At 45.5% G+C, this 20,505-nt stretch overlaps 3 protein-coding genes across 4 annotated transcripts; 1 reads left to right on the top strand and 2 right to left on the bottom strand.

The window, feature by feature from the left end:
- The first annotated feature begins 1,531 nt into the window (after positions 1-1,531).
- On the top strand, positions 1,532-5,937 carry LOC125513949 (uncharacterized). Its single transcript, XM_087522404.1, has 4 exons — positions 1,532-3,338; positions 3,852-4,303; positions 4,924-5,164; positions 5,243-5,937. The coding sequence occupies exons 1-2, from the start codon at positions 2,106-2,108 to the stop codon at positions 3,903-3,905; spliced, it is 1,287 nt and encodes a 428-aa protein (XP_087378530.1). The 5' UTR covers positions 1,532-2,105; the 3' UTR covers positions 3,906-4,303; positions 4,924-5,164; positions 5,243-5,937.
- On the bottom strand, positions 4,701-6,423 carry LOC125513959 (2-oxoglutarate-dependent dioxygenase 11). The gene is made up of 4 exons (XM_048679198.2): positions 6,121-6,423; positions 5,771-6,018; positions 5,323-5,647; positions 4,701-5,148 (listed from the first exon to the last, which is right to left on the bottom strand). The coding sequence occupies exons 1-4, from the start codon at positions 6,379-6,381 to the stop codon at positions 4,918-4,920; spliced, it is 1,065 nt and encodes a 354-aa protein (XP_048535155.1). The 5' UTR covers positions 6,382-6,423; the 3' UTR covers positions 4,701-4,917.
- A 694-nt stretch (positions 6,424-7,117) lies between these two features.
- Positions 7,118-18,612, bottom strand: G2484-1 (protein). Of its 2 annotated transcripts, none has more exons than XM_087522401.1 (17): positions 18,252-18,612; positions 15,340-17,477; positions 15,000-15,233; positions 14,229-14,578; positions 13,843-14,071; positions 13,692-13,767; positions 13,554-13,606; positions 13,364-13,471; positions 11,696-13,285; positions 11,511-11,617; positions 10,592-10,694; positions 10,262-10,442; positions 9,854-9,921; positions 9,419-9,531; positions 8,108-9,103; positions 7,659-7,755; positions 7,118-7,556 (listed from the first exon to the last, which is right to left on the bottom strand). In XM_087522401.1, the coding sequence occupies exons 2-17, from the start codon at positions 17,465-17,467 to the stop codon at positions 7,540-7,542; spliced, it is 6,450 nt and encodes a 2,149-aa protein (XP_087378527.1). In that variant the 5' UTR covers positions 17,468-17,477; positions 18,252-18,612; the 3' UTR covers positions 7,118-7,539. The 2 variants fall into 2 exon arrangements, with proteins under 2 accessions (XP_087378527.1, XP_048535134.2); XM_048679177.2 differs by having other exon boundaries at positions 13,364-13,474; positions 18,252-18,611.
- Between the last annotated feature and the right edge of the window lie 1,893 nt (positions 18,613-20,505).

Genomic DNA, 20,505 nt, shown 5'->3' with positions numbered 1-20,505 from the left:
GCCTCCACGACGAGTTTTGCACCCTGACGTTGGTGTCGGCCACGACGACAAGCAGAGGAGGAGGAGCTCCACCACCAGCATCTGTGCAGATCATGTGGTGGGACCGTGTAGTTCGGTACTGGTGTGGCAAAAGTCGGGCAGCAACGCACATGCACCGTTTGGTGCTCTGCAACACCCCGCAGGGACCCGATTGTAAAAAGAAACTTTGGTTTGAGGACTTTTTTCCTAAATCCATAGACCTGGTCATAATTATTAACAATTAGCCACTACCATTCTTGTGTAATCACGCATGCCCTAGGCTGAGTTGGCAGCGCCATGTCAGCATTAACTGCAGTCAAAACTGGTTGACCGACCCAAAACCAAGACCAGGGTTGACTTCTAAACCTCGAGGTTAGTTGGAGGTGTATTTCAGGCAGTTTCGGGGTTCAGTGTTGTAAACCAAACCGTGTGGTTAGTTCATGGTTGAAATGTGAACTTTTCTCATAATGAAGAGATATGTATCAAATATATCCTATAATTTTGGTTACGTTCATGATATATTCATATTCATATTTTATATTATTTCATAAAATATCACTTTATCGAAAGATAAACTAATTCATTTCAACTTCAAATCTTACAAACTTTATATCCAAATCGACTAGGAAAATGCATAGAATCAAACTAGAGCATTGTCATGCATGTTTAAACACTATAAACCTAATGTCATGTAGTAAATCCATTTGAACTTAAATTATGCATGTGAAGTTCTTTCAAAAATGATTGTTTTATGTTTTCCAACTTCACATAAATTGGATAGGCTAGTTGTAGCTTTATTTCCATGGCATTAAAATGGCATGCATCATTTGCTTGCGCATTGCGCTATTACTTATGTTTGTTCTGTTTGTTGCCGGATTTGCTCCTGGTTTCTAAAACGACGCTTCTTACATGCACGCTTGTGATCCATCTCACAACAATGTTCCAAGGATACGTTGCAATACCAGGCTGTTGCAATCAAAGGCAAGCAACCCCCCTTAATCATGCCTTACCCATGCTTTCTCCCCCTTTCTTGTACTAGGGTCTTACGATGCTTTAGTGTTGATCGATACCTCAAAAGAAACTTTATATAGATTTATGCTCTTAACAACCTCCCAGACCGAGGCTATGATCCAAGTAGCTATCGGACAAGCGCTCACTTCCTACGGGCGTGAGGAACATTTTCTTCTGAAAAGAGAAAAGTTCATAGTACAACACTAAACCAACGTGATGGTTTAAAACTCAACCCTGAACTGCAAAAGCGGTGAACATATCGTCGTCTCAATTTTGACCCAGTCAATTGTTTTTACCACATTACTACTGACTAGGCAGTGCCAACTCAACAGCCCCAGCCAACTAATTTTGTGTTTTTCCATAAAACCAAAAAAATAGAGGAAAGGAGAAAAAACTGGAAAAGGAAAGGAAGTGTTGTTCCATAGCCGGGACAACAGCCGTCCACCATGACTGCCTTGTACTCCCTCGATTAACTGTGTATAAGCTTTGTGTCAAGTCAAACTTTCTAAAATTTACGATTCATGGGCAGTTCATTGCAGAGAAGAGCTCCCGCCACTAGTTTTTTTTAGCTATGAGCACCTTCGAGAGACTGAGCCGGCATATTATTTGAGATTGACAAAGTCATCATAGGTGTCTCGTAGTCGACAACTAACGAAAACGTCTCCACCCACTAAACGCACATCGCCGGAAATATCAAGACTTAAACTCTGATGAACGGGGATACCACTGTCTTGCTAACCATCCAACCACACGTTAGTTAGAAATTAAATCTTAACGCACACTCTATTTTTCACTTTGATCAACCCCCTTTCGAGATTGACGGGTAGGACCGGGGCCACTGACCATTGAGACAAGTTTAAGACAAATCATCAAACCTCTTGTAAAATGTGACAAATCATCTAATCCCGGGTATTCACTAGTTATACTTTTCCGTAGTAACATTCGGCCACTGTCGGCCTAGAGAACTCCTGCGTCTGCTCCACGCCGGACGCACTTTCCTTGCGGACGGACGTGCCAACCGTTTCCTTCCGAAAACAAGAACCGGCGGCCGCCGCCCGAGCTCGAACTCGACAGCCATGGCCTCCCAACTAGGGCCGCCGACGGCGAGATATGCCCCACCTGCTCCCAGCACCATCACTTCTATAGGCGACGACCTTCTCCGCGAGATCTTCCTCCATCTCCCCTCCCTCCCGAGCCTCGTCCGCGCCGCCCTTGCCTGCCGCACCTTCCTCCACGCTGTCCGTTCGTCCCCCGTCTTCCGCCGGGGATTCCGGTCGCTCCACCCATCCCCATTCCTTGGCCTCTTTATCGAGTCCTACAGCTGTTCCCTCCCTTCTTTCGTCCCCCTCCGCCGCCGGTCCGACCCGGACCTCGCCGCCGCAATACGCGGCGGCGATCTCTTCCTCACCCGACTCCCGGAGGACAACGACGACCCCTCTCCCGGGTGGGAGATCCAGGGCTGCCAAGACGGCTACGTCGTCCTGCTCAACCGGAGCACCGAGCAGATTGCCGCCTACAACCCCCTCACACTGGCTCTGGATTTCCTCCCTCCACTGCCCCATGAGATGTCCCGCTCCCGCTCCCTCGAGATCCACGTCGTCTTCTCCCAAGAGGGCCAGGGGTCGTTCCGTGCGGTCTGCGTCCGCCACGGCAGGTCCCTGCGGCGGGCGCGGGCGCGCATCGCCGTCTTCTCATCGGACGACAGGGGCAAGGGGTGGCTGGTTATGCCGGCGGTGGACACCGCGACGCCACGGCCTGGGGATGGTGGAGTTGACAAGCCCATGTTTCACACTGGCACCCTGGTGAATGGATTCATCTATTGGAAGCGCAAGACCCAAGCCTGCATGCTCGTGCTCAACACTGCGACATTGCAGTTCTCTGAAATGGATTTGCCGCAGCCCCTAAAAGGGAAACACTCCACAAACTTCAGGCTTGGTCAGACCAAGGACGGCGAGCTCTGTATCGTTTGCGCAGACGACTCCCGTGCAAAGGAGTGGACGCTTGCTGTTTGGTTCTGGAGAGCCGACGATGGCGGTGTCAAGAGATGGATGGAGAAGAGGTTTCCGTTGCACAAGTTTGTTGAGTTCACCGAGTGTTCAGGAGAAGATCATGTCGTGGTGAACAGTTTGGCAGTTGTCGACGGCTTTGTGTACCTGTCTAGTTACTGTCACGCAAGTACTGAATCTCCTGAGTGGTTTCTATCCTTCTGCCTTGAAACAGCGGAGCTTATCAAACTCTTCCGGGGTACATTTGACAGCCCTCTCCATCCCTACATCATGGCCTGGCCACCTTCTTTGGTATGCAACAAGGTGAGCCTGAACTTGAATCCTCCTACATCTGGTCCCTGGATTATAGTAGTATACAGCATTTGGGTGCCAATTGTTGTGAAAATCTGTTATCGACTCTTCACATTTTGCTATTTCAGTCAGCTGTGGTTGATTTTGTTACTGAGGGATGAATTGATTCTAAGTCTAGATATAGTAACATGTCTGGTTTGCGTATCTCATAGTACATGAGTTCAATTGCAGACCATAGGTAGGATATATGATAGCACACAGATATAGAGTGCCACATTGACAATATTTGAGGCTGGAGGCTTCTTTCCGGTAAAGTGCAGAAAATGCTGTCTTAGACAATATTTTGTAATGTTAACCATTATGAGATGGCAATGGTGCGACTGTGTGACATATCATGCTATATTCATTGCCTCTGTGCATGCTAAATAAACTCATCATGTATTATTGGAATCTGTAACCTCGCACAATTTGTATATACATACATGTCAATCCTTACTTACAGTGAAACCCTTTTTTATGTCTCAGGAGGATTCAGAGACCAAAGTAACTGGGGCCAATGTTGTAGAAGATGGTTTGTAAGCACAGAGAAATTTCCCTCTGTTCTCGTCAGTGTTGCAGTCATGCAAAGAAGCTTTGGTTAGTGATGATGGGGCAAAATTTGCAGAGATAGAGGCCTTTTTACTTTCGAGGGTGAGAAGAAGTCTGAGCAAAATGGCTGCTCTACATACAGAATTGACAACTGCGAGGAGTTACATCTTGAGGATAGGTGTTCTTCGATAGCTACAGGGAATAGACAGAAGCAGAGAGCTGATGATCAATGTACAAGGAGAGGCAGTGGAGAACCTGTGACCACTTATTTGCCAGTTGAACTTGCCTCTTTGGAATGGTCACCGCGTATTTCTTCTGTTGAGATGAGCGGCGTATTTCTTCTGTTGAGATGAGCTTTTATTCAGCGTGCCTAGCTCCCAAGAGACCGAGTGAGCTTTTATCTTGATCTTCATTGAGGTTTCTGTATTGCTGTCTATGATTGAGTTTGTTGTTGCACTTGATCCATCTTACAGCACTTTATGTCCATCCTAATATTTTAGTTTAAACAGTTCTTCTCAATTGCTGATTGCGTATTCTTCTGCACTTAGCCTATCATACTGTGGATCTCTATTGTCTCCAAAAGAAAATCACAACCTACACACTCCCAACGTTTGGAAATACATCCATTTCTCCGACAAGCATTTCCGGGCGTTGGGAGTAGATCACAACAGAAGGTGGATACTGGCTTCTCCTAGTCCTAGGTCGATGGAACATATATACCTTACGGGGGGAATTAAAAAGACTGTTCACAAATTGTTGTTATCCACAGGCAGTATTTACACTCAATACATTAAGTTCACAAATGTATTACGTTCTTCAAAAAAATGACCACAAAACATTCTGTTCTTGGAAGAAAAAGTTCACAAAATAATTCTATGAGAAGACTGCACATAACATCCATGCTGAAAGCAACACATATGATACATAGGAAGCAATAGTAGTATTAAACCAAGTGAATTAATCATAACACTCACCGCTCTGACCAGTGACCATCATCATTTGACTATAGCTTCAGGCTCTCCAGGTACCTCCTGCCTTCCAGCTTGGCGGCGAAGTACCCCTTGGTGAAGTCAAGGCCATCGACCGTCTTATAGCGTGCGTCACCCAGCTCCTGAAACGGGCCAATCGTGCAGGGAAGGTGCACGCTGTGGAACGCCGCAATGGTGATCCTCTCCTTGTCAGGGTTAACCACCGCCCGGTGCTCGATGCTCCTGTACTTGCCGTTGCTGAGGATCTGTTTGAATCCAATGGTAATTTCTCAGTGTTTTATTTCAACAAGCTTAAATAGACAGGCAGCTGACGACTTGAAGTGATCATACTATTTGCAGATCAAACAGAGCAGATACTAATTTGAACTGAAACCATGACAAGAATTATGGAACGTAGGGAGTACTGGCTAGGAACACACCTCAAGGACGTCGCCGATGTTGACGACGAGAGCTCCGGGCAGGGCGTGCACGGAGAACCACTCCCCATCCTTCCTGATCTGCAGCCCTTGCACGTCGTTCGCGTGGAGGAGGAGCGTCATGCCGACGCCGTCGGTGTGCGGCGAGAGGCCCAGCACCTTGCCGGCCTGACGGCAGGGAGGGTAGTAGTTGATCCTCACGCACTGGGGCAGACCCTTGAAGGTGCCAAGGAGCGCCTCCTGGTCAACTCCCAGGTCCCTGGCCATGAACCTGAACAGTTGCTCGGCCACACTTGCTAGCTCCGTCGTGTACTTGTCAAGCGTGTCCCTGGGGATCAGGATGAGCACAGCAGCAGGGATCAAAAAAAATGCTTGAAACATTCAGGTTCATGTCACCTGAAGCTGGAGGGATGGATCTAGTTGACGAAACAGAGAAGCATTTCATTTTCACCTGAAGGTGGAGGGCTTGGTGGGCCAGAAGTCCAGGCTCCGCTCGTCGGCGGGCCGGGTGGCGAGGAACAGCAGGTCCACCCAGTCCAGCTTCTGCTCCTCGGAGAAGACGAAGTGGTGGCCGAAGCCCTGCATGCCGTTGGGCGGGATCGCCACGGCCGACTTCACCTCCAGGGGAAGGCCGAAGAAGTCGGCGACGTCGGCCTTCGTCCGCCCCAGCAGGCCCCCGTCCACGCCATGGTTCACGAGCTGCAGGGGAAGAAATAAAACATCAAACGTCTCCAACGATTTCTCTGCTTGCTGCCTGATGACATGACATGAATCGTGGAATGGAATGGTGTTGTTGCAGACCTGGAAGAACCCCCAGTGCTCGCATGCGGATCCGAGCTTAGCCGACTCCTCCGCCGAGAACTCGGGGTCGAGCAGCATGGACATGTCGATTGTCGGCAGAGCAGGACCACCCGCATCGGCGGCGAGGGGATCGGCGTCGATCTCCTGCCTGATGTACCTCTCGGGGACCTCGCCGGAGTCGTGGAAGGCCTCTGCGAGGGCCTGCACACTCTCTTCATGGCCGGTGAACTCCACCTTGATCTTCTCAAAGGACTCGGCCATCCTTCCTTTGGTCCTACTAGCTTTGCTGGTGATCAATGGCTATGAGCGTCTGATAGCTGAGATGTACTTCCTCCGTCTCATAATGTAAGACGTTTTTTTGCCTCTAGTATATTGTCAAAAAACGTCTTACATTACGGGACAAAGGGAGTAGTATGTATCTAGGCAAGCGAGGGCGATTCAAACAAGCCATTCTACATCAAGGAAGTCAACGTTCCCCTCCAATTGCATGCTCAAGAAATTGTGTTTTTTGTTAGCTCAACTTGGTATAACATACTTATGCAACACGAAAGCTCATTATTAGGTAACAGAAAGTGTCCAAATAGTAGTCTAAGATGCAATATACAGAGCTGTCCATGTCTACAAGATATACTGCCGATGGAATGGTTGATCTAGTGCTGTCAATGATGAGCAGGTCCCCTTGAAAAAAGAAAAACGATGAGCAGGTAGTTTTTTTGTTCTGAAAAAATCAATAGGCAGTTTGTTGCTTCACGATTGACTTATTTCCTATACGATTCTGGCAATAAAGGTCAACAATAAAAGAGAGCTTGCACCCTCATGATTCACTGATTTCATTGTACGTTTGGTGTACGTTTCTTGGCAGCAAAGTTTGAGCCATCGAAGTGGAACCCTGTGCCATATGTTGAAACCAACAAAGTGTAAGCATGAAAAACGCAACTGCCTGTCTAAAGATATGGTGTAACAGCCGCGAAAAACGCACCAGTGCACACGTAAGGCAGACACACAACAAAGGAAACATGGTTGCCAGTTGCCACATCAAGGTCAAAGCATTCACTGGAACCAAAAAGCACCAGTCAATCATTCCAACATGGGGCTGGTACTCGAGAGAAGGTAAAGTACAACCGTTGATGAGTAAAATTAAGCCAGACCCCGTCCTTCTTCTCCTTGGTACTGTATCCATACAGATTAAACGGAGGGTTTGGGGTGATTAATGGCTAATCCTACGACACAATAATACTGTCCAGTGCAATAGAGAGAAAAGACACTAACTTAAGCTAGTTTTATAGTACATCCACACACACCAGCTCCAAAAGCCTTCACTCAAATCCTATCCCCTTTCGCTTCCATACTCGGCAAGCTACCGATATGTACAAACACGCCATGGTTGTCTCGCCAAAACAGCGTCTCGATTGCCTTGAATTAGCCATGGGCTTTTCCTGTTTCCACAAGGTTCCCGAAACGGATTGACAAGCACAGGATCAGAAATGAACACCAATAAATGAAGCTACGGAAACAACAAAAAGAGAAGAGCCAGTTACCTCTTGAGGCAGAAGTAGCACTCCTGAAATTAGTCCTAGGGAGTTTTTCGCCAGTAATTTTGGAGGCTATAAGAGAACTCTGCAGGCCCTCGAGCAACTGCATTACAGAAAACAGCAAGACTAAGTTAGCACATGTATCAAACTCCGTAAAACAAGTGTATGTCGAGGTTCTGCAGCAAGTTCAGACACGTAACAAGCACACAATGGGGAAAAACAATCACATCGCTCAGATTTATTCTAAAGGGAGCAACACTAGTATTGAAACTCATAACAGTAATGAGACCTCTGACAAAAGTATAGAATGACTACAACGATACTGAAAGGCTCAAAAGTAGTAAGCTATAGCTATATTATGCACCGCAAGGACATGCTACCAATATTCAGTGACGGAAAGTAGTACAACTACATTATAAATTTAGTGCCAACTTAAGGACAGTTCCAGTAGTTACCCGTGAGGTTGGTTGAATCCGGCGGTTTGACCTTCGGGGTTCAGCAGAATCTGAGCTAGTCTTGGCTGAAACGTCAGGAGTTTTCAGCACCCTCCTGTTCACGTTACTATCCGCAGAAGGAACAAATTTCCTTTTAGCTCGATTAGCAGCAATCGGATTCTTCTTGACAGCAGGAACGGTTGGTGTGGCTTGTAAACGTGATTCCAGAATAGAAGCATCTTCAGTTCTAAGATCAGTGGCATGAGCCAAATTATTCTTTTCTACAGTTGGGTTCACAGGGTTGGAAGAGCTTGTCGTACTTGCCGCAAAAGCAAAAGTACTTTCAAGAGCACTAGAGCTTGGGACAGGAGTAGATAAAGGATCCTCGCCAGGAACACCGTTAGTTGATGTTGTCTGAGGCTTGGCAGATTTAAGTCCTCTGGATCGCATGTCACTTGCCCTCTTGGCTCTCTGGTCGAGTTTTAGGGTACTTTCCCGTGGTCTTGGCACCTGTGGCACTGGATGTTTTGCATATCTGCTGGATGCACTACCCTCAGAAATTCTATCAGATTGATCGCCAACATAATGTTTGCTTACATCCATGAACTTCTTCTTCTTTCCAGGTTTTGGAACACCGAAGACCTTTGTTCCTTCCTTCTGCAGTCCAGGTCGCCTGGTGGTTTTAATCTCAGTTGCACCTTTTCCAATGTTAAAAAGCACGTCCCTATCAGATAAAGCCAGTGGCTTTGGCTCATCTGGTTTTACTACAGTGTTAGTGCTCTTCTTGTCTTTGGTAGGGGGACGTGCTTCTCCAACAGTGGGCACAGGATCGCTCACGACAGTGTTAGTGCTCTTCTTGTCTTTGGTAGGGGGACGTGCTTCTCCAACAGTAGGCACAGGGTCGCTCACTACAGTGTTAGTGCTCTTCTTGTCTTTAGAAGGGGGACGTGCTTCTCCAACAGTAGGCACAGGATCGTTCACTGCTGTCCGCTGGCGTTTCTCATATGGAGAATCACCCTGTACCCAAAAATATTGTTATTCAAATATAATTGTGCAGAAGTAATATTTAGCGCATTCCATACAAATAAAATGTACTCCATCCAATGCAGAACGAGGTGTGGCGTATTTGATTGTCCAAATATAAGTTCTAACCTGAAATTATGTATTTCTTTAGTAGTTAAAAGATGAGATCATAAGAACTTTTTGAGACAAATCCAGTAGTATCAAATTTGAGTAAAAATGTCAGTATTAAAGAACTTTTGGATTAATTCTTGGACAAAGATTAAATTTGGGTAGTCAAAATTGCGAGCAAGTGTAGAATATAGAAGGAACCTTATTTGATTTATCTTTCCTCTCTCGTGCACGGGACCACTCTGTCCATTCACCATCCTGCCAAACAAGTGATGGACGAAGATTCCAAGCATCAAGGACTAAGGAATCACCAGCTGAAAATACATGATCAAGACAATAAGGACGGTTAAAGAATAATCTATTGAAGAACTTTTCCCATTAATAAATGAAAATCCGCAGGTCAAACTGGAAACCTAAAGCCAAAGATCAATGCTAGGTTAGGAACAATCAAATTATGATGACATCAATTTCAGTTCAGATATGTTGTGGCTGCTCCACTCAGTTGATTGGAAGCATTCATTATGTACAAACTATGGTAATAAATTATTACTAACTTGAAACATGCACTTGGCAACAAAACTCAGAATAAGAACAATACCATAAAGGATGAGAGATGGACAATCATGCTAATGTTACCTGAAAATTGCACAACGAACTTTGTGTCACCAAATTCACCATTCTGAGAAATGACTCCCTCCCGCCAACTGTGGAAAGAAACAAGCTTCAGATCAATAAGTGAAATAAAAAAGAGAATACTAGTATCTCACTCAACCTACTAGCAGAACACTGCTGGCACCAGAATGAACCTATAACAGGAAATAAGACAGTCTAGAATTGCTCTAAAATTCATTTTAGATGTATATACTTCTGAAATACTGCTTCTGCACAGTTTTCCAGTCCAAAATACTAAATAGGGCTACCACCACAGCATTGAGCAGAAACACCATCAGTGGATATGCAAATCTACAGCCTATATGCTGCTATCTTCCTGCTTCCGGCATTTACCCATGAAAGAGCAGCATGTAAGAACACTGAATGGCATACCTATTTTTTATCCATGCATCCACGTGATCACCAATAGCCCAAGAATAATTTCCTGCTGTGTCCCTACGGCGCTTTCTAGTACCTTTCAAATTAGATATAGTAGCAGGATGGGCAAGACGTATGTGAGGTGCCTTCTCCCCCTCCTGCTTCAGTGACACCCATTCCTTGGAAAGACCAGTACCTAAAAAAAGATCAGCCAATCCCACAGCCTGATTAGCATAACAACCAACACTTATTTTGGTGTAGCTTGAGGATAATCAAAGAGTGCAAAGAATGCGTGCCTAATGGAAAAATTAAGGTGCAGATATGAATAGAACAATCAGTACTAACCTTCACCGTGGGCTTCATAGTTGATGCATGCACTATCTTCATTTATATCAAGGACCTTCGCAGAAAACCAAGCTGCTCTAGAACCACCCTCAGCAGCAAAAACCTGACATAAAAATGGAATAATACAATATAAGGTTAGAAAAAAGCAAAGCTGACAAACAAATATATTTAATACCAAACATGAAAAAAAATAGAGTACATCGCAGTCGTTAGCCGCTTAATCCCATGAAAAATATTAATAGATTAGTCATAAGTACTCCCTCCGTTCCAAATTAAGTTATAGCTTTGTCCTAGGTTTAACATCTTAAGTTTGACCAAGTCTACAGAAAGATATAACACCATCTACAACACCAATTTTTTAGTACTGTAGATATTAGCACATTTTTCTGTAGACTTGGTCAAATAGAGAAGTTTTACTTGGATAAAGCTAGACCTTCAAATAATTTGGAACAGAGGGCGTACTTATTATTATTTGTAACAAATGTCATTAGAAAAAAAAGTCAAAGGTGTATATTGAAATTTATAAATAGATGCAGTCATGGAGAATAGATGCATCGCAAGGAATAATGTTAGTTACTCGCTTCGTTCCAAAATATAAGGTGCATAAATTTTCATATAAGTCAAACATTTCTACATTTGACCAAAATTTTACAATAAAATATCAACATCTACAATGCCAAATAAATTAAATATGAAAATAGTTTTCATGATGGAACTAATGATGCAAATTTGACATTGTAGGTATTAATAATTTTCTCTAAAAACTTGGTCAAACATGCATAAGTTTGAAAAAAAGAATATATCTTATATTTTGGAACGGAGGGAGTATATTTTAGCTTCAAAAATGTCCACAAAGCAGATTATCATCTTAGTCATGTCAAAAGGGGGAAATATATCCAGACAAAAAGAATCAACTCACCTCAACAAGAGATCCTTTTCCAATGCCATTCCAAATTATGCTTGGTGCTGTATCAGTTGTGTTGCCATTGAGTGGGCCAGCAGTGGGATTATCTTCAATCCCATTCCCTACATGAGCCAAACAAACAAAAATCAGCTGGAGGTGAACATCAATCACAACATACCAAAAGGTACTTGTGGCTTTACCTGAGGGCATCTTATCTGGCTGCAAACTTTTGACACTGGAAGATGGCTCCAAGTTCTGTATTGCTTGATCATATTTAGCTTTGCTATCATGCTTTTTGCCAGATTTATTAGTAGGTATCTCCAATTCTTCTGTTACTGCATTCTCACTGGTGTTACCAGTCTTCATATTCTTCACTCTATCAGACTTCCAGTAGCCATCAGGACCAGCTTCCAACAGCTCACTTAGAGTAAAAGGCAGAGGCTCACCCATCCCTATGATTGTTCCTGCTTTGAACACAGCCTCTGCAGCAAGCTCTGCAGCTTTAAGTATAGCATCTAAGTTTTCTGCACGTTTTGCAGCTGCAGATGCCTCTTCAACCCTTTTTCTAGCAACCTCCCGTGCCACCGAAATGGTGGAACCTGGGGCATTAGTGCTGTCCTTTATTTTCCATGATGATTTGGGCGTCAAACTTGACACACTTGCCATATTATTTACATCAACTTCACCAGTGTCACGCTTCTGCAAGGAATTAGCAGATTTCATAGAGCCAAGGGCTTCTTCTGCCATCATTTTTGCCTGCAATGCAGCCACCGACGCCATTTTAGCAGCTTCTGCAGCAGCCTTCGCAACAGAAACTGCTGCAGAAGCAGCAGCAGCTGCTGAAGTAAGCTTTTGTTCTACTTCTGCAGGTAATTTACTCCTTGAGTTTGTGGATAAGTGGTTCCACACACCTTCACTGTGCCTCAGTGCCTCCTCAGAGTACATGCTTGCACCTTTGGCTTGGTCCATAGATTGGTCCACTGCACCGCTGATCTGTTCTGAAAAGATTATTCTTTGCTCAGCACCCTTACCACCCAGGTAGTTAGGCACAGATGTGATCAAACTTGAGTTAGGAACAAGCCGGCTACCCAGAACATTACTTGGAGAACGAGTAGATAAGGTGAAGCCTGGTGTCTGCTCAGTGGCAGGAATAACAGATGCAATGTCTGTTTTGAGCTGGGATGATGCAATGTCCGTTTTGAGCTGAGAGGAAGCAATGTCAGGTTGCTGTTCTTGACTTGCTGAAGCTTTCTTTCTTTTTCTTGGCTTTGGTGATGCAGCTCCAGCTCTATTACGCTTAGAAGCCGGTGTCTTCTGTTTCTCCTCCTGTACAACTGCTAATGGAGAAGCAACAGCAGAAGATGCCTGACTGGGAAGAAATAGACCAGGCGTAATAGCTTGTGAAATGGATATAGTTTTACTAGATCCTTTTGCAGATTCACTTGAAGGCACAGTTGGTTGCATTGATGAATCAAATATTAAGTTTTGTGGTGGAGCCAGCCAAGGTGCAGCACGTGTACCATGGCTCTGAGGAAACCAGGATGCAACAGCAGAAGTAGGCTGTCTTGTCTGTGAATTATATGCGAATACTGGTGATACAGCCTGACTAAAATCCAGATGGGAACCTCGTTGCAGGTTCAATGTAGAACTACCAAGCGGTGACATGTTGAAAGTTGGTGACTGCAGAGTTACAGCAGTATGTGCTGGCAACACAGCTTTGCCACCTTTTTTGCTAGCTGGTGAAGTTTTACCTGCTGTACCCTTACTGGCTTTTTCAGCCACATTGCTGCCTGCAGATTCATGTGCTCAGGAATTTAAAAATATATGTATGTACAGTATATAGTGTAATCATTGTATCGCATATTTACCTATACGTGAGCTTGTAGGAGTTTCCAAGCCAGCTACGGGTGACTTCTGATTCTGAAATATCTTAACAGCAACTCGCCAGACTGCCTCCCAGGCAGGTTTGCCGCCACCTACTGTATGTTAATGCGAAAATTTATGAGACAATGCAAACAAGGAAAAATAGAGGACTTCCATCTATGAAACAACACACACCAGGTTCTCCAAAAGCTGACACCATGTAGGCCTCTGCTGGTGGTATTCCTTGACTGCAGAAAGAAAATTAGGTTCCATAATCCATACATTTCTAATTACACAAGTAAGCAACACATATGTAAAAGAGTTCTAACTTACATAAGAGCACCATAAACAAATATCTGTGCACGTAGCTGCACATGTTGTAAATCTGTGAAAGGTTGGTGCGCTAGAGCTGCACAAGAAACTGATGTATTCAAGACAGGTAATAGAGATATCTGAACTGTCTGAATATAGGAGATTTGCCTACCACTGCTCTCTGGAGTTGGATGCTGTTGTGGCTGCTCTAGCGGTGCACTTTTAGTTTCAGTACTATGACCAATATGCGAGCTGCTAGAGAGCACCCCAACACTTTCAACCACTTTGTTCCCTGATTGTTGTTCTTTCCCAGTATCCAGAACAGCCGTTTTCTTACTCACTTCACTGGTGTGCTTCAACACATTTCCAGGAGTCCCAGGTTTAGGGATTTCTGAGTTTACCTAAAAATTAGGAAATAGTAAACAAATTACGATAATAAATCACGCCAATGTCACAGCTAAGGTGTGATGTTTAAGCTTCAAACAGTTTGTCCTAGCTAATGTAAGTCTAATGTGTGGTATGTAAGCATCAAGCTCATGCAGAGAGAGAGAGAGAGACCTCAGTACTTAGAGCAGCTTTAGATCTAGGAAAAGGGCTCCAAGCAGGACGATGAACTTTCTCAGACACTTTTGGTGGATCTCCGACCTCAAATGAGAAACTTCGATCATCTCCCGTTGTATTTGTCTCCTCAGAAGTAAGATTATGTTTTATATTTCTGGCAGAGCAATCTTCTGAACTAGGGGAAGCGCCAGCTGAGGCTGTAGGGTCTTTTTTATCCTCGGTTTGTTCAGTTAGGTTCCTATGAAGCACAGCGATACCCTCCTGCCCACCTTCTTGGAGACAGGGTTCTGTGCAACTAATCACTGTAGGGGAACCGCATGTAGCATCATTACAGTTTCCTTTGTTATCTGTAGCCAAAAGAATATGTCACTTTGCATCCATTTGAATTTTTCTGCTGTTTGTGTTAGAACATGCATACTAATCTTAACAGAATGAAGACAACCAAGTGTACTTAATCACCTATAGTGGAGCTTAAATTTGTAAAACGTATCGAAGTCAAGTGCAAGGATTAAATTTAAAGAATGCTCCAAAGTTCCATGCATGCCACTTAGAAATACAATATGGATCTGGAACGTAACGGAGCAAGAATTAAATGTGCAAACTTGAGGGGGGAAACGGTTTGCACTTCAACTTTAAGGGAAAAGTATAAAGCATGCTTAGAAAATATTTGCTTTGTAGAAAGAATGTTTCTTCTAAAAGAAGCAGTGACACACTGCTCTTCTTGAGGAAAACTGCATCACTAGTATTATGCTAGCACAAACAACTAACCTTTTATATGCACATTTAAATCATCATTTGCATTTAAAGGAGTTTCTATGATGGTTTGTGCACCCTTGCCAGATGAGAGATCCAAGGAGGAGGCAGTAGCTAAATTTCCTTGATGCTCAGATTGTACAGAAGATCCACCAATCTGACATTTCTGTGGATGAGAAATTTCTTGGTCTTCAGATTGTAATGGTCTGCCCACCTGGCAATTCTCTGTATGAGCATCTGGATGATCACCTGAATGAATCCCAACTTTGTCAGTTTCAAAAGAAAACCTGCTTAAGTGGAATACATATTGCTAATAAATACATGGCTGGTAGAAGGAAAGAAAAAGACGAGTCACCTGATTTATCCTGACTTTGATTCGTGGTCAAACTAGCCAAAGAAGTAGCCAGCCCTTCACACTGTGGATTTTTTGCGACAGGAACGGTACCAGTGCTACAAATAGAATTGATGTCAGAGTTCACCGACATTGCTGACTTATTCACCGATGACTCAGAAACAGGTGCTACATTGTGGCCTCCAACTTCTGAAGAAGAATTAGCACCTTTATCAACTGCATCCACATGATTTATTGAGGAAATCGTCGAATCATTTCCTTCAAGCACACCAGCAGGAGAACCATCGGATGGAACACCTCCTGAACAGTCAGATTTATCCATTGATTTATTGGATGTATCAGCAACCGTGGTAGAAATTATATCGCTGCTTAAATTGCTTAGAGGTGCTATCTCTTTTTCCTGAGGCCCAGAATTAGTTCCAGGCTCGTCTTCTAAAACAGGCGTATCATCTTCCTTGACTGGCCCCTCATGATTTACTGAGGAAACGTTTGGACCATTCTCATCAAATAAACCAGCTGAAGAATTGACAGGTGCAACATGCCCTGATGATTCAAACTCATCTTTTGATGTACCAGTAAGGCGTCTATCATTTCCATCATGACCAGCTTCTACCAAGCATTCAAAATCCCCTGAAACCGCTGAGATTTCCTCCCTACCTGATTGTTCTTCTGAAACAACACTTTGTAGATTATCAACAGAATCTTGATGCTGCTCTAGCACTCCAAGCTTTGAGTCAACGTCATTGCTGATATTTGTATCATCCATAACAACATTTTTTAGATTATCAACAGATTCTTGATGCTGCTCTGGCACTCCATGTTTTGAGACATCAACAACTGTATCTTCCACTCCATCACTTTCCGTTTCTTCTGGAGCTCCAATGACATGGGCAGGCTGTTTTCCATCTGGAGACTGAATCAACTCGCCACTTTCGGTTGACAAGGGAGTGACGGGATGAGGATTAGAATTATTCAAATCTGACTGGTTTTGACAAGATTTAGCAGAACTGGGTTCTTCGCCAATGCTGAAGTTCTTAATGACAGGTTTTTTGTGCGCGTCCACTAAAATTTTATGGCCTTCTGCCCCATGTTCTACTTGTGAAAGGGATGGTTGAAGTGAATCAGTGGCACTCTTGCAAGTGTCATCATTCATTTGCAGCATCTTAACCGGATTTGTGATGGCCTCCAATAATCCATCAGAGCTTTCTGTCAATTTTTGCAATTCATGCATTCCTCCTTCAAGTTTATTTGCGTGCATATGATTGCCTTGCTCGAAGTGATATGAGTCGGTGGAGTATATGTTCTGAATTCGAGCTAACTCCGAGAAGGCTTCGTTGCTCAACTTATCGGAATCAACTCCAGCTGAGTGTATGTTGAGATTGTCCAAAGAATCACCATCATGAACCACCTTAAAATAGTTGTCAACAGCTGGACAGCCTTCTGGTGTGTTTTGAGAAGCGGAAGACAGCTTCTCACTCACAATGCACTTCTCAGAAACAGAATCCAACATATAGTTCGACTTCCTGCCTGATAAAGTTGAAGGCATGGCATGTTCAGCTTTGTCAACCATTGAGAAAGGTGCAATATCTTCAAACTGAGGTTGACTTGTCAAAGGATCTTCTGGCATTCTAGAACGAGTGCCCTGGGACTGGTCATTCTCAGTCGGCACCACAATGCTATCTGATGGAGAGTCACTAGAGTTAGGTTGCATGTTGGATGGACCAATTTGACTGTCCATGCCACTTAACTGCTGACGCACATTATCATTCATGTTACTGGTCATCTCATTTTCTCCCACTGACTTCAACAACATTTCCACACACTCAGTGGATGTTGCCTCTGACCAGACATAGTTACTCCTAGATATGGAGCAAGATTCAGCTGCGCTAGAACTAAAACCAACAACACTACTTCCAGTGGACAGCACCTCAATCCAACTATTATCGTGCCCTCCTACACTGAAAAATCCTTCAGAGTCTGTTAAATTGCCAAATCTGAGATGGCCCTGTAGTTGGTCGTCAGTATCAAGTTTCGGCAGTGCAAATGGCCGCAAACTTGATGGGGATTTACTGTTGTCTTCACCGGCTAGTTGAAAATTTCGGCTCTGGAAATCAGTATCATCATAATCCATGGGTGTTTGTCTGCAAGATAAACAAACTTAAAATTTATATAGAAATGGAAGTTCCAACATGCCAATGACGAAAGTAAAGTGTGAGCAGGAAACGTTGGAGCAAGCTAGGCATTTGGTAGATAGTTTACACATGTCTCCAGTTCATACATAAGCATAACTACATAAATCATCAGTCTTCAGATGGGTGATCAAACATTACAGGCCTAATAACCTGCTTAATAGGAGTGAAAGGCCAGAATCTTAGCCAATTATAGGAGGCCACAACCACTTGCCTCCCCATGAGTCTCGCATACAACTGCAGTGGACAGCTAATCGCGTTTTTCATCCCACTCCCTCTATCAACACAAGTAAATGTGCATGAAAGAAATGAACTTATGGGCATCAGCCCGTTCCTAAGCTCCACATAATAAAGCACGCGAAATGGACCAAATACTAATTCTGCATGACATATGCCGTACCAGCAAATCATCCTCTGCTGGCTAAAAGCCTAAAATCGAATCGCCAGTGCAGGAACTCAAAGCCGCAGTTGGCCACAGCTGGACATAGTAAACCCGACACTCACGGACTGTCACTCGATGCTACTCCAAAACCCTAATTTCCGAGACCCGGAATCGAACTTGAAACCAGCCCGCTAAAAGCATCCAAAACAGGAAGCGTCCCAGTTCAGGCGCCACCCAAAACCCTAGCTCGCCGGGCCAGGCGCTACCCCGGAGCAATTCCCGACGCGAGCACACTGCACCCGTCAGCCACACGCGGTAAATGGAAGGGGGGGAGGGGGAGATACCGAGGTGATGTCGCTGGAGCTTCTAGCACCCGCCATACGTGAGTGGGGTGGTCGGAACCCTAGATCCTGCGGGGCGGCGGCTGCTGCTCATACCCCGGCGCCCGGCGCCGGAAGAACCGTGCCTACTGCTTCGGCGGCGGCGGCGGCGACACCTCACGGGAGGGGAGACGGCTGCGGGGGCGGTCGGCGGCGGGGGGAGAGCGGCGGAGGAGGCGATGAGGCGGGGGCGGAGTGGGGTTTGTAGCTTTGTGGTTTGTCTGCGCGGAGCACCACGCCAGTCGCGAACCAGGCACAAGCCAGTCAGTCGGCCACCGCACACTGAGGGGAGGAGGGAAGAGGGGGCGGGTGCGGGCTGGGGTTGGATCGGGTTAGGGGTCTTGTTGCGGCGTTTGGGTTTGGTTTGTGACGAGACTTTCGCCTGTCGCGACGTCTGGTTCGGTTGGATAGTGGGGAGTGCGAGCGGGGGGGGGCGCCACCATGGACTTGGCCCGTGGACCACCTGTGACTGTTGGTGGTGGACTAGTAGTGGTGGTAGAGGTGTCGATGCGTAGTGGGGTCATGTGTGAAAGCCTTCTCCTGTGGTGTGCAGGTTTTCAGATCTAAACATTGTGATTTTTAGGAAGGAAACACTAGTGGTAAAAGTGTAAAATGTTGAAATAAAATAGAATAATCTATTCTCATGGTAATGCCGCGAACATCAAATCCGGCCCCTCAAATGCCGGCAGACGCAACCGGGCACGTCCACGTGCAGTGACCGATCACACCTCATACTTTCTTCAATGCATCCGCGGACCTCATATTTCATCCCTCAAATCCATACAAAACTGTTGGGGAACGTAGTAATAATTCAAAATTTTCCTACGTGTCACCAAGATCAATCTAGGATATGCTAGCAATGAGAGAGAGGGAGTGCATCTTCATATCCTTGAATACCGTTAAGCGGAAGCGTCACAAGAACGCGGTTGATGGAGCCATACTCGCGGCGATTCAAATCGTGGAAGATCCGATCAAGCGTCGAACGGACGGCGCCTCCGCGTTCAACACATGTACAGCCCGGGGATGTCTCCTCCTTCTTGATCCAGCAAGGGAAGAGAAGAAGTTGAGGGAGAACTCCAGCAGCACGACGGCGTGGTGCCGGTGGCCGGTGGAGCTCGTGGTTCTCTGACAGAGCTTCGTTAAGCACTACGAAGGAGGGGGAGGTGTTGGAGGAGGGAGGGGCTGCGCCAGGGAAGGGGGTGCGGTTGCCCTTTGTCTCCCTCACTATATATAGGGGGAAGGGGAGGATGGGGCGCCTTAGGGTTTCCTAGGGGAGGGGCGGCGGCCACAGGGGAAACCCTAGATGGGTTTGGGCGCCCCCACCCCCTAGGAAACTTGCCCCCCAAGCCGGGAGGGGCGGCTGCCCTAGGGGAGGCGCCCCCACCTCTCCAGGTTACGTGAGATGGGGTGGGAGGGGCGCACAGCCCCTTAGTGGGCCGGTATGCCCCCTCCCCTTGGCCCATAAGGCCCCCCAACGCTTGACGGGGCCTCCGAAACTCTTTTCGGTCACGCTGGTCGTCACCCGGTATTCCCATAACAATTCCGGATTCCAATACCCTTCATCCAATATATCGATCTTCACCTCCGAACCATTCCAGAGTTCCTCGTCACGTCCGGATCTCATCCGGGACTCCGAACAACCTTCGGTAACCACATACTATTCCCATTACAACTCTAGCGTCACTGGACTTTAAGTGTGTAGACCCTACGGGTTCGGGAACCATGTAGACATGACCGAGACACCTCTCCGGTCAATAACCAATGGCGGGATCTGGATACCTGTATTGGCTCCCACATGTTCCGCGATGATCTCGTCGGATGAACCACGATGTCGGGGATTCAATCAATCCCGTATACAATTCCCTTTGTCCATCGGTATGTTACTTGCACGAGATTCGATCATCGGTATCCCCATATCTCGTTCAATCTCATTATCGGCAAGTCTCTTTACTCGTTCCGTAATGCATGATCCCGTGGCTAACTCCTTAGTCACATTGAGCTCATTATGATGATGCATTTCCGAGTGGGCCCAGAGATACCTCTTCGTCATACGGAGTGACAAATCCCAGTCTCGATTCGTGCCAACCCAACAGACACTTTCGGAGATACCTGTAGTGCACCTTTATAGCCACCCAGTTACGTTGTGACGTTTAATACACCCAAAGCACTCCTACGGTATCCGGGAGTTGCACAATCCCATGGTCTAAGGAAATTATAC

This window comes from Triticum urartu, chromosome 1A (assembly GCF_056163025.1).
Source record: "Triticum urartu cultivar PI428250 chromosome 1A, HENAU_Tu73, whole genome shotgun sequence".
Classification (NCBI taxonomy): Eukaryota; Viridiplantae; Streptophyta; class Magnoliopsida; order Poales; family Poaceae; genus Triticum; species Triticum urartu.
This window is presented reverse-complemented; position numbering and strand designations above follow the sequence as displayed.

Excerpts from the sequence above, each read along its gene's own strand:
- LOC125513959 (XM_048679198.2), bottom strand. The coding sequence starts at position 6,381 with ATGGCCGAGTCCTTTGAGAAGATCAAGGTGGAGTTCACCGGCCATGAA. Across the intron at positions 6,019-6,120 it reads AGCACTGGGGGTTCTTCCAG|CTCGTGAACCATGGCGTGGA; the intron begins GTCTGCAACAAC and ends CTTCCCCTGCAG. Across the intron at positions 5,648-5,770 it reads ACCAAGCCCTCCACCTTCAG|GGACACGCTTGACAAGTACA; the intron begins GTGAAAATGAAA and ends CCTGATCCCCAG.
- G2484-1 (XM_048679177.2), bottom strand. The coding sequence starts at position 17,467 with ATGGATTATGATGATACTGATTTCCAGAGCCGAAATTTTCAACTAGCC. Across the intron at positions 9,104-9,418 it reads GGAAAGATAAATCAAATAAG|GGTGATTCTCCATATGAGAA; the intron begins GTTCCTTCTATA and ends TTTTGGGTACAG. Across the intron at positions 7,756-8,107 it reads GGATTCAACCAACCTCACGG|TTGCTCGAGGGCCTGCAGAG; the intron begins GTAACTACTGGA and ends TCTGTAATGCAG.
- LOC125513949 (XM_087522404.1), top strand. The coding sequence starts at position 2,106 with ATGGCCTCCCAACTAGGGCCGCCGACGGCGAGATATGCCCCACCTGCT. Across the intron at positions 3,339-3,851 it reads CTTCTTTGGTATGCAACAAG|GAGGATTCAGAGACCAAAGT; the intron begins GTGAGCCTGAAC and ends TTTATGTCTCAG.